General features: G+C 41.7%; 1 protein-coding gene across 10 annotated transcripts in view; it reads right to left on the minus strand.

Annotated features, from left to right (window-relative positions):
• The window catches only part of MACF1 (microtubule actin crosslinking factor 1), a 339,058-nt gene that overhangs the window by 190,435 nt on the left and 135,095 nt on the right, over positions 1 to 13,528 (minus strand). For 5 of the 10 annotated variants that reach the window (XM_064589433.1, XM_064589430.1, XM_064589432.1 and 2 more), the window contains exons 3-5: positions 5,406 to 5,495; positions 3,127 to 3,222; positions 996 to 1,073 (exon numbers count right to left, since the gene is read on the minus strand). In XM_064589433.1, coding sequence (XP_064445503.1) covers positions 996 to 1,073; positions 3,127 to 3,222; positions 5,406 to 5,495 — 264 coding nt within the window. The remainder of the gene's footprint in view (positions 1 to 995; positions 1,074 to 3,126; positions 3,223 to 5,405; positions 5,496 to 13,528) is intronic. The other 5 variants (XM_054512972.2, XM_054512971.2, XM_054512970.2 and 2 more) reach the window with 1 other exon arrangement.

The raw sequence follows: 13,528 nt of genomic DNA on the forward strand, positions 1-13,528 counted from the left end.
TCCTTTCTGCCACACACCACCCCTGCATCGTCATCCCTCCCTCCTTCCTTCTCCCTGTTATCTCAGAGAAAGGGGCATTTTCCTTTTATTTTCCCAAAGATAAACACACCAGCTATGCTCAGGATTTCATCCCCAATTCCTGGACTTGGTTCCATCCATCAGGAAGTGGGGAGAAAGGGCAGAAACAGCATGGGTTTTGGCAGCATTACTGAACTCCAATGGCAGGAGACCTGGATGAAAGTCCCAGCTCAGCTCCAGCCTGTGTGCTTTGGGGCAGGTCACTTCACCTGTCCCGATCTCAGTTTCTTATCTAGGAGATGCAAAAACTGGGCTGGTACCTCTCTGTGGCATCTCCTATGGCTAAAATTTTATCACTTAGTACTCCTCCTCACTCTCATTTCCATCTCCCTCTCTTCACACTGGCTTCTCCTCCTATGTCCAAAAACATGTTGAAAACTTCTTTTTTTCCCCTCCTATATCCAGGCCCACTAAACTCCAAGTGCTTTTCTGCTCTATTCAGACCATTCTCCTAAGTCACTGATGCTTGGTGGCTCGGACCTTTCCCTCAGACCTGATGTGGTGCCAACACAGAGGCCAATTCTGACCAGACCCTCCTCTACTTTCCTGGATCATGTAGCCTTCTGATTTTCCCTCTGCCTGGATGGTGTACCTTTCTTCCTACCTTCTTTGCTGATTTAATTTTCCACCTTTCTTTTGACCTCCACCTAAGGTGAGTCCATAAGGTTCAATCTTTGGCATCTTGCTCTTCTCTCTTAACACTGTCCCACTTAGGAAGGCCACAGGCTCTATGTAAGGATGACCAAATGATTTGTCCAACCATAACGCAACTGGCTCACTAGCAAGCAAGACTCAGACCAGGCCAATCAGATACAGCAATTACCAAGGGCCCACTAGGAGCGCTGAGAACATCCGTTGGGTGGGGACTCAATGCCAGCATCCCGGGGCAGGATAGGGAAAGCATGGACTCATCTTACCTGCCGCTGCTTTAGGAAGTCCAGGGCAATCTGCACGTTCTGCAGCCTGTGAAAACGCATCCTGCCCTTCTCCCGGGGCTGCAAACAAACAAAAAGAGATGTTAATTTTAGCTACACCAATTTACCCATGCAGACCCCAGTCCTTTTTCATTTCAGGGACTAGAAAATCACAAAAAATTCCTCGTGGTGGAACCCAGCCATGGGAGCATTACCCAAAGCACCCCTTAATGGCGGGACCTGTGTGTGTTTCGCCATACTCTCTGAGGCCTCCAAAACACTGCTTACCACTGTGCCTCCCGTGAACATACAGTATGCTTTGACTCCTAATGCTGAGCCAGTGCCACGGCCTCTCCACAGGTTCTTCTGTAGCCACAGAAGGCAGAACCTGACTCTGAATGTGCAGGTAATGGGGACAAACCCTGGCTCTATGGCTCCTCAAATCACAGTTAAATGCTATTTTAAAGGAAGGCGGCAAGTCCTAACTGCATGCTGCACAATAATAGAGCCAACTTTATTAAAAACCTGGCAAAAGAAGCTAGAGGTAGCCAATTTTAAACCATGGCATGAAGAATTATATACGCTTAATAAACAAGTGAAAAAGTTAAAAAATGAGACAAAAATCAGGAAGAAACCTATTTTCCAGGCAGAGGGGTGTCCACTTAGGAAAGCCACTTTTACCTTAGTATGAAATACCAAGAGCAATGAAAACCTTGGTGAGGTAGGGCTGTTCAACATGATACTCCAAAGAAAGGTATTTCCTGCTAGTCGCTTAGTCCCAGATGTCAGACGAGCCACAGGAGAGAAGCTCATCTCCATCCTCTGGTACCTCTGGTGCCCAGTCCACAGCTCAGCTATTATCCATCCAAAAGTGCTTGAAATCCATTTGCCCAGTGAGAACATGCAGGGATGGCTATCTACCTCTGGCACCTTTTCTCCTGCTCATTTTCCAACATTGCTTTTATTTTGCTAAAATTAGGCCTGAGACAACACTCTCACTAGATTACACACACACACACAAACACACCCAATTCATTTGTAAATGTCAAAGTGGTACTAATTAAAGGCTGATGAATAATAAGGTAGCTCTGTGGCAGGTGCTTGCAAAGAGGAAACACTGCCCCAGGCTGAACAAAAAGTAACTGAACACATGTAAAGATAAGGGTAGAAATATCTCTTTGGGAGCCCCCAACACTTCTAAACAACACTCCCACATGGGGATAATCTGCAGAGATGTTGAGGCCTCTCTGGGCAATAGGTATCTTCTTACGTCAAAGGTTTAGGAAAAATCTTTCTAGCAAGAACCTCTTTTTCAGTCATTTCGGCTAAACTACCTGTGAACATGGCTTTGAGGACGACAGAGCCTGTGAAACTGAAGAGTCTAAGGCAATGGGCAGGGAGATCGAGGAGGTGGAAAAATGACTTTAAGAAGACCGGAAATAGGGATACTGCCTAATCCCTGTTTCTGAAGAAAGATTACGGGCTATAATTTATAATTTAGGGCCTGCAAGCAGGAAATGCCCTTCTTACACATTCTTATCTTTACTCCCTGGTACTCCCCACCAAAAATAAATACCCTAAGAGCATGCAAGTTAAAATCACTGTCCTCTACAGCAACTAGAGATATTATTGACCAAGGCAGAGTATCTCCATGCAGTGAGTGGATTGCAAACAACAGGCTGTTTTGAAAACAAGTGACATGGTGTGTGGTGAGAACCTGGAGGCTAGAGGTGGAGAGAGAGTGAGAGTTAGTCTGAAGTGTGGAGCCAAGAGCAATTAACTGTCATGCCTTCAACTAAACTTTGCACAGTTCTGCAATCCAGACTCAGACAACACAGCAAGGCCACCAGAAGGCTATGGGTCTCCAGGTCAAAAAGGCACTTGACACCTCCAAACACCATGATTCTTTTAGTGCCAACCACTCTCAGATAAGCAAAACAATCCCCACTCCAGGATCATCTAACAGTGGCAAGAGGCACAATTAGTTTTAACCACTTTCTTTGGGACCCAAATTCCCAGGTGCAGAGGGAAGAAGGTGGTTGGTAACTGAACTACTTGGAGACCTTGAGAACCTCAGACTCTCTGATGGCCCTGCAGTGCCAGCTGGGATCCTGGCATCCCCAGGAGGACCTACTACATCATCATCATCTTCCTCCTCCTGCTCCTCGCTGTTTGTATGGCGCCAGGAGGGCATGCTCACGAGACGGAGGGTCTTCAGCCCTGCTGGCTCCTTTGGCCACCAACCAAGGCAAAGATAGGACAGAGTAACAGGAAATTCACAACACAAAAATGAAAAGCAAATGAATGCAACATTTTTTAAAAAAAGGGAAAATAAATATGAAAATACCCTCCCACCTCCCAAAACATGCAAAACCAGGTCACACGGTTATACTGAACACTTAGGTTGAAACACATCTTCAGGGTGCCTGCGTGGCTCAGTCAGTTGAGCATCTGACTCTTGATTTCATCTCAGGTCATGATCTCAGGGTCCTGGGATCAAGCCCCGTGTCTGGCTCTGCACTCGGCACGGAGTCTGCTTCTCCCTCTCTCCCCCTCTTCCACTGCCCCTCTTCTCTCCCCTCTCTCTCTCTCCACCCCCCTCTCAAATAAATAAAATAAAATCTTGAAAAAAAAAAAAAAAGGAAAAAAAGAAACACATCTTCAATTCTCCATGGCCACCCACCCTCTCTTTTTGTGAATCAACTAAAGGAGAAAGAGATTGTGAGAATAAACATGGAAGAGATATTTAGATGGCTCTCAGTGAAAAGATGATACCCTATGAATATCTCCATAAACAATCTGCAGGTTTTCAAAGTTAGGCAAAGAAATTAGATCGGAGTGTTTTCAGGCTGTTTTGTAAGCAATGTCACAGAAAGAATCACTTTCAATATAACAGTCTCTACGAGTTCATCAGATATCCTAGCCAAAATGCCCCAAATGTAACTTTGTGAGTGCTAAAGAATAAAGTCCAGCAATGTGAAAGTGACATTTTACTTAAGAGATTTATAAATGAAGGCCAGATAAAAACTGGAATTCACCAGTAGCGGCTATGCTAATAAAAAGTGTCTGTCAATTTTTGTCCATTAAAAATTATACAAGTAATTCTATCGTAAGACAAAAGAGATGTGAAACCAAAACAAAGGGGCCATGGGAAGCCAGGCCCCAATCCTTGAAGAAACTGAATATTACTTAAGGAGTGAAATTTAATGTGCCAAATTCCCTTCTTGAAACCCAGCAAACAATGACTAAGAATTCACCAAGGGCAGTGAGTGGGCTGGGCTTCGGTTCTCTCTCCCCAGAGATGTTTCCAGGATTCAGCCCCGGACTTTTCAATGAAAAATACGTTGTCTATGATGCTAGAGGCAGAACACAAACTGCACAGGACCCCCTGCTTCCACTAGGCTCAAATACATGAAACAAAGAGCCCCCAGGTGGGGCTGTTTTGATCCCTCAAACAAAGCAAGTAGAAGAACTATCATCTGACAAGCCAAGAAGCCCAGGCAGTATTTGCCTTCAGATATGTAGCTGTTTCCCACAAGCAATGGTTAACACATTTGGGAGGAGGCAGGCATATTTAACCATCCAAGGAGCTCAAATGTACTGCATCCAGGGCTGTGCTGAAATATCAACTTCAGTACTTCTCCAAACCTGTGAGACTCAGTGAATCAAAGAAGGAAGAAAATGAGGTGAATTCTAATAACTAACTCTAAATAACTCTAAAAATAACTCTGAGCTTTTAAACGTAAACTCCAGGGCGCCTGGGTGGCTCAGTCGTTAAGCGTCTGCCTTCGGCTCAGGTCATGATCCCAGGGTCCTGGAATCGAGCCCCACATCGAGCTCCCTGTTCCGTGGGAAGCCTGCTTCTCCCTCTCCCACTCCCCCTGCTTGTGTTCCCTCTCTCCCTGTCTCTCTCTGTCAAATAAATAAAATCTTTAAAAAAATAAATAAATGTAAACTCCATATCCTTAGCTGAGTACAGAAAATAAAACAATTTCCAGTAGATGGGAAAACAGGAGAGTCTGTATAGACTAGAAATAAAACTCTAGAAAAAAAAATACACCTTACTAAAAAACCTTTAAATGTGAATCTACTATTCCTGAAATATTCTACCTACAAATAGATAAAGAACAAGTAAGGAGAAAAAATGCAGATATGAAAGGAATAAAACTGATACCTGATTCCATCAAGAAATGAGAATATGATACATCTATTCCCATTAAGGTGAAATTACATCATTTTAAAACTCAGTCTGAGTTAGAAACAAAGTCCACCAAGAATGCCTTCTACTTCTTCCTCCCACATGACCGATAGCAGGCAGCGGTGGCCAGGCCTGGCTCTCAACAAGATGGACCAGTAGGTCACTAACAGGGCTGTATTTGGGAGGCCACTCATGAGAAGAAGGGAGAAGCTCACCAGTTTGATGCCCGAGAGGACCTCCAGCAGAGAGATCAGGTTGTGGCCATCCCGCAGATCTTCATAAAGATCATTGATGTGCTTGCGGACCTGTGCGTGAGAATGAAACAGACTGATTTTTATTTGATCTTGAATTCTTTTATTAGCTACACAGGAATTTCTGGTTCTAGGTAAACACAGATTAAAGAATTTGAAACAGGAGGGGCGCCTGGGTGGGTCAGTCATTAAGCGTCTGCCTTCGGCTCAGGTCATGATCCCAGGGTCCTGGGATTGAGCCCCGCATTGGGCTCCCTGCTCCGCGGGAAGCCTGCTTCTCCCTCTCCCACTCTTCCTGCTTATGTTCCCTCTCTCGCTGTGTCTCTCATTGTCAAATAAATAAATAAAATCTTTAAAAAAAAAAAAAGAATTTGAAACAGGAAACAGTAATAGAATTCAGGAATTTTCAGTTTGGATTACAATACGTATGAAATAGTAACACTTAAGAGAAATGTATGCGCGTTTTAAAAACTGAAGCCAGATCTATTACATGCTGTAAACAATGTTCTAGAAAGTCTGGACAAGGAGGTGGAGAGTCAATCATCCTGAAACCTCTCAGGCATTATTTTGGACCAAAATGTGATACAATGGCCAGTGACAGACAGATGAGTCCAGTCAGGATCAGAAAAGCCTTCCAGGGGCGCCTGGCTGGCTCAGCCAGAAGAGCATGCAACTCCTGATCTCAGGGTTGTGAGTTCGAGCCCCACACTGGGTGTAGAGATTACTTAAATAAATAAAAACTTAAAAAAAGAAAAGAAAAGCTTTCCAGAGGGCAAAGGAAACAAAAATGCTAGATACCCAGTGTTTCATAGGATGTACCTATATGTTAACTCCTCTCTTACCAAATATTTCTTTTTTTAAAAAAAGATTAATCTACTTAGGGGCTCCCGGACGGCACAGTCAGTTAAGTGTCCAACTCTTGATTTCAGCCCAGGTCGTGATCTCAGGGTCGTGAGATCGAGCCCTGTGTTGGGCTCCACGCTCAGCATGGAGTATGCTTGAGATTCTCTGCCTCACCCTCTGCCTCTGCCCTTCCCACTCGTGCTTACTCTCTCTCAAAATAAATAAAAAATCTTTGAGGGCGATTTTCCTTGTGAAAAAAAAAAATTCCAATTTTATAACTGAAACTATGGGAAAACATCTCACTTTGGAAAAATATGTGGTTAATGTCAAGCACCATGCTGAATGTTGTACATATTACCTCATCTCTCTCTCACATTGATAAGGTAGATGGTACTCCTATTTTACAGATGAGGAAACAAGGCACAGAGAAGTTAAGCAATTTGCCCAAGGTCACAAGTGGAAAAACTGGCCTCAGTTTGGGCTTTCTGAATTTAGTCTTTGCCATTAACTACTATGCTTTATAATCAGCCATAGTCTCATTTTATTTATTTAATCCAAACAACTGCCCTGTGAAGTTTATTTATGTATCCTCAGAAGGAACTAAGGAAACTGAGGCTTTGAGAAGTTCAGGTCACATAACTGCAGGAAGTGGCAGTAGGTTTTCTGGTTTATTCCAAGTCCAGTGACAACTTCACTGAGTGACACAACACAGAATCAGAAGACTAGTGGCAAGTATAAGGAAGAAGATTCATTTTCAACATAAATAGTTCTCTAAACAATAAAAAGCGCTACTTTCAGAAGTAGTGGGTTTCTAGTCACTGAATTTTTCAAGCAGAGACCAGGATACTAGGATTTCCATATTTGAGTGGAAAACTGTACTGTAGTCATTTCCAATTATAATATTCTAGCATTCCAAACAGAATGGGAGTCAGAAAAGATCATGGCTATGGGGCGCCTGACTGGCTCGGCGGGTACAGCATGTGACTCTTGATCTTGGGGTCGTGAGTTCGAGCCCCACCTTGAGTGCAGAGATTACATTAAAAAAAAAAAGGGATAAGGGGGGGAAATAGCTGGTGAGGCTTCCTGGAAGAGAAAGAACTGGAAAGATGGAGGGGGGGTTAAGATTTTATTTATTTATTTATTTATTATTTGAGAGAGGGAGAGAGAGCATGAGCGTGCCTGGGGGGAGGGGCAGAGGGAGAGGGAGAGACTCTCAAGCAGACTCCGTGCTGAGTGCAAAGCCTGATGCAGGGCTCAATCTCACGACCCTGAGATCAAGACCTGAGCCGAAACCAAGAGTTGGATGCTTAACCAACTGAGCTACTCAGGTACCCCTGGAAGGATTAGAAAATGTTTTGACAGAAAGACAGAAGATGGTAAAACCACAGAAGAAAAGGTAAAGAGGTAGAAATAGGCAAGGTATGAGTGTTTGTACCTGTGTGAGTGAAGGATTAAGAAGGTGATGTGTAGATTACCCAGTTGGAGAAAATGGTTCATGATGAATTGGGTAATAGCTTTCAAACATTGAAGGAATATTTCTTCAGTTTTTGTGCTATTCACAATATGAATATAGATATAACACACTTTTTATTTTAATCAGCAATATTAACATTTTCTCCACCACTTTAAGTCTAGACAAAATAACACATCTAGCTCAGACTTGTAGCATTTGTTGATTTCCGTAGTTTAAATACTCCCACCATGACCAATTTCCAGCCACTAATATATCACTAAATGCAATGTTGGGATGAAATGTACAACAACACACCATTATAGACTTTTCCATCAGAGATACAACAGACATAATTAATCTCAAGAGCATAGACTATATTAACATGTAGCAAAATAATTATGAGGTGATGTGTTTTGAGTATTTATTACTTTTATTTTAAATATCATTTATTTAATTGAAAGTTTATATAATTTAATTTTCATAATGGCTGTGCATAGCAACCAGCTCACAAAATTAGTATTCAGCTCTTGTGAGCCCATGTAAGCTGGCTCCAAGATTTCAAGACCTCTCCATCAAGTGGGTGCAAAGTTTCAAGCTTGCACAACCACAATGTACCACTAACAGAAATAAGCAGGTCGTGAGGGTTGGGAAGAGAGCGGATTTGAAAAGTACAATTTTGGTGGTTTTTTTTTATTTAATTTTTTTAAGATTTTATTTTTAAGTAATCTCCACACCCAACATGGGGCTCGAACTCACAACCCCAAAATCAACAGCTGTACACTCCACCGACTGAGCCAACCAGTGCCCTGAAAAGTTCAATTTTTAATATGTTGAATTTAAAAGAGTAGCAAAGGAGCTACAAATGGTAATGTTCTGGGAGCAGCTGAAAATACGAGAATTCAATTTGGGTCAGCTGAGAACTTAAGTTTAGAAGTCATATGCATAGAGGTGCTAGCTAAAGACATGGGAAATGTTGGCCTTTCTGGGTTAGGGGCAAGAAAGAAGAGCACAGTGCTGAGGACTGAGCCTGTGGGAATAGTCAAAATTAGAAGGCAGGAGATGGAAAAGCAATCAACAAAGGATAGGGGGTGGAAAAAGGCAGAGAAAGAGGTAGGGAAAAAAAAAAACACATAAGAAAGGGTAATCAAGGAGGGACGGGATGGATGATCACCAGTATCAAATGCTCCAGGACAAGCATGAAGACCAAGACAAGGTTTCTGTTAGTCTTACAAATAATGGTGTTTTTTGTGAGACTCACTTCTAGAGAGTGGTGGAATAGAAGATAATAAACGAATTGTAGGTTAAAAAAAATAGACAGAATATATTAAATACTTCATATTAAGTTATAAAGAGAAGTGACAACAATGAGGGACTTATTTTTGATAGGTAAGACCTGAGCATAGGGCATTCAAATCAGGAATGGGCACTGAATAATTATTTAAATAAATTATAATAGAAATGAGGACCAAGTAAGATCGTATTGGCAAAAGGACACTAAATACCACAGAGTACTGAAAAGAAAAAGTGGTACTTTGAAATATAAAGTTAATTTCACATCGAGGACTCAACATCTCCTTCTAAAAATTCCAGTTATGTTTTGTACCTGCAAACAGCAAAATTCAACCACCTTACAAGAAACTTAGCTGAGACTAATTTATTATGTCTCTCAGTCTTTCCCTTGATTATACTGACTAAATAACTATGAAAAACTGTAAAAGAGAGATATGGACAGAGGTAATGGGGGAAGAGAGGGGAGCATTTTTTCCCTGAATTTTCAGTAACAGAGAACAATAGTTTATTTCGGAAGCATAATGGACCCAGCAGGATAAAGTACTAGCTAACACTTGCTAGTGCTTCCATGTCAGAATATGTTCAGATACAGAGATGGGATTTGCGGGGCTCAATTCACATCCCGAGATCACACAGTAAATAAATGGCCAGTCCAATAAAATCCAGGTCTGCCCCATTCCAAAGCCTTTACCTCTTCCTCAAACACTAAGTGGTCTCTAAAATTTTCCACAAATCTCTTAAGAAAAAGTCCAATAGCAAAAAAAAAAAAAAAAGAGAGAGAGAGTCTAATAGCTAACAGTGCTGTATGATATATATGAAATCCTAAGAGTTGTCATCACAAGGAAAAAAACACTTTTCTTTTTTTGCTCTTTTCATTGTATTCATATGACACAATGGATGCTAACTAAACTTACTGCTAATCATTTCATAATATATGTAACTCAAACCAATACACTGTACACATTACACTCATACAGTGATATATGTCATTTCTGTCTCAATAAAACTGGAAAAGGGTAAGGAAAGGAAAGACAAGAAAAAGTCCAGTGGACCAAGCATCAGATGTTTTAGAGGCAGCCTGGGAAAGCCAAGACTGGTCAAGAATCATCAATATGTATGTTTCTCTCCAACAAATACCCATGCTATTCTGTCAACAAAATATGAGTGAATAACTTCAACGACCTGGGTCTTTGCCATTTGCATTCCCTGTGAAAATCACTGTCAACATTAGTGAATGTCTCTAAAGAATATATGCAAATGGCTAACAAATTCAGGAAAAGATGCTCAATATCATTAGCCACGCAGAAAATGTAAATCAAAACCACAGGAAGATACCACGCCCCACCCAACAGGAGAACTATAATCAAAAAGATTATAACTGTTAAAGAGGATGTAGAGAAACTGGAACCCTCGTACATTGCCGGCAAGAATGTAAAATGGTGCGGCTGCTTTGGAAAACAGTCTGACAGTTCCTCAAAAGACTGAACACAAGTTACCATATGACACATTGATTCCACTCCCAGGTATATACCCAAGAGAACTGAAAATATATGTCCAGGAAAAAAACATGTACATGAATGAATGTTCATAGCATTTATTATTCATAATTGCCAAAAACTGAAAAATAACCCAAATGTCTATCAATTGATAAATGGATAAACAAAATGTGGGACATCCATACAATGGAATATTATTTGGCAATTAAATACTGATACATACTATAATGTGGATGAATTCTAAAAACATTATGCTAAGTAAAAGAAGCCAGTTACAAAGAAAAGGACCACATATTATATGATTCCATTTATAAAAGATATCTAGAATAGGCAAATCTATTTTTGTGGTTGTCTGGGGCTGGAGGAAGGTATAGGGGGGTTGAGGAGATGACTGAAGGTACAGGGTTTCTTTTGGGGATGATGACAATGTTATAGAATGGATTATGGTGATGTTGCATAACTCTGAATATACTATAAGTCACTGAACTATGTATTATTTAAATGGGTAAATTGTAGGATATGTGAATTAAATCTCAAAAAAGCTATTTTTAAAAATTAACAAATGACTAAATTTTGAAGGATCAAGTCCACCCAGGCTAATCCTCCCCAATTCCTGTGCATTAATAAGCCAAGGAAAGCTCTGCTCTCCCAGTTCTTTAAAGACTAATTTGCAGTTATGGGTGCCTGGCTGGCTCAGTCAGTAGAGCATGTGACTCTTGATCCAGAGGTCTTGAGTTCAAGCCCCATGTTGGGTGTAGAGCTTACTTTAAAAAAAAAAAAGTTTTAATGTGAAGTTATAGAAAAACAAACAGCTTCCCCCCGCTTCTGAGTGGCTTTAGCGAAGGGAATAAATTGCACTTAAGTACCTGGAATCAGAATCTGGCCCAAAGGGACTTTAACACTCTCAGCTGGCAGATGAGAAAAGCCTTGCCTGGAGAAGTTAAGTAACCTGTGTAAGATCACTGAGCTGGGAAGTGTCCCATCACCGTCTCCTGACTCCAAGCTTAGTGCTCTTTCCCTTCACAAGGCTTCCATGATGCCTGAAGGGTAGAAAGGACATATTAAGTCCATCCTCCCCCTCCTCCAAAAAGAACCAAGGACTGTCACGTGGTATTCTTTGACACCTGCGGCAAACCTCATCAAGAAAAGCTTTCCTCTAAGACTTAAAAGAAACACAAGCAGCTCAATTTCCTGGACGCAAACTATGTTGAAGAGCGGTAAACAGGTCAGAGGAGAAAGTTTCAAAGAGAAGAGTATTTTATTTATTCGCATCTACATTTATAAAAGGTACAGGGTAAGCGACAGTGAGCCTGGTAACTTTAAATGGATTTCTGAATTTGTAGATTTCTAAACTGTAAGAGGGGAATTCCATACTGACTCAATGGCCAAATTTATCCTCAAGGAAAAGCCTAAATGCTAATGCTAAAAATACTAATGCTAAAAAAATGCTTTAAAAGCCTAATGCTAATGCTAAAAAACAGATTACAGTTGTCCCAGACTTTTTGCCTGTCAAAGAACGCTGCTCAAATGCAGGGAATGAGTAGAGGCTGGAAACCTGCTGGGGTGAGTAGAGGAGGGAGAGGGGGAGTGAGGCTCTTTGCTGATAAGAATTCTATTGTCTTTCTGTTTGGAGAATTCCTTAAGTTTTGAGGAATCTAACAATGAGAGACACCTGATTCACAAAGTGTCTCTGGAGATGAGGATGATTCTAAAATCCACACAGGGTAGCTTTACGTAACAGGCAGGTAAGGCGCTTAGGTGTAGAGAATAGAAAATCCAATCCAAATGTAGGCCCAAAACGTTCAGTGGGGGTTGAGAGGTGTTTGGAGTGAAATCAGGTCCTGAAAACTCAGGTCCAGGCAGGAGATGGTCATGAACCACCACCATGTGGCCACACCTGCACAACAAAGGCAACACTCCTCCCCTCTGTGTCTAAACAGCACTACTCTGTCAATCCTTAAATGAACTCCACAGCCAGTCTCCTACTGACCTTTCGCACAGATGTGAATAAGCAAAAAGGCGTGTGAAAGTCCATGCGGTGCTTCGGTGAGCTGTCTCACGGCTACGGCAGAACAGAGGTGCCCAGAATCACTACAGCTATCTACCACCTCGTGTCCAATTAAAGAGCCTCACACAGAAAAGCTGAGAAGGTCTGGAGTAAAAATTTGGAGTTGGAAAACTTTTGCTGGTATACCTGGAATTTTCTTAACTGAAATTCCAGGAAGGCCAGTAGCTTCTAGATTGCATACATGAATAAAAAGGGTAAGAACTGGGGCGCCTGGGTGGCTCAGTCGTTAAGCGTCTGCCTTCGGCTCAGGTCATGATCCTGGAGTCCCTGGATTGAGCCCCGCATCGGGTTCCCTGCTCAGCGGGAAGTCTGCTTCTCCCTCTCCCACTCCCCCGCTTGTGTTCTCTCTCTCAGTGTGTCTCTCTCTGTCAAATAAAATCTTTAAAAAAAAGGGGGGTGGGGAGAACTGTCCCATCTGCTAGACTAAACACTGGTTTCTCCTTTCTACCTATAACTTCTGAAGTCAACAAGAACTGATCAGAGAAAGCATTTCTCCTCCCTAGGAACTCATGCGCTCAGCTCCCTCATCCCTTCTGGGAGTTCTCTCTGGGAGCATAAACTTTATCAGCTACCAGGACCTAGAGACACAATATAAATAATTTAAATAATACCTCATTTAAAACTAGATTTTTGGGGGTGCCTGGCTGGCTGAGTCAGTAGAGCATGCTACCCTTGATCTTGTGGTTGTGAGTTGGAGCCCCACATAGGGCATGGAGCCAACTTAAAACAAATTTTTTTAATAATAAAACTCTAGATTTTTCCTTTTTTTTTTTACAATTTATTTTATTTTTAAATTTTTTTTAAACAATCTCTACACCCAACGTGGGGCTCAAACCCACAACCCCGAGATCAAAGTCACATGTTCCACTGACTGAGCCAGCCAGGTGCGCCTCTAGATTTTTCTTTTTGACGGTTCTAGCATATGCCCAGAACACTT

Source organism: Mirounga angustirostris, unplaced genomic scaffold, assembly GCF_029215605.1.
Source record: "Mirounga angustirostris isolate CCGP_5_RB_7025 unplaced genomic scaffold, mMirAng1.0.hap1 SCAF_4, whole genome shotgun sequence".
NCBI classification, from domain to species: domain Eukaryota; kingdom Metazoa; phylum Chordata; class Mammalia; order Carnivora; family Phocidae; genus Mirounga; species Mirounga angustirostris.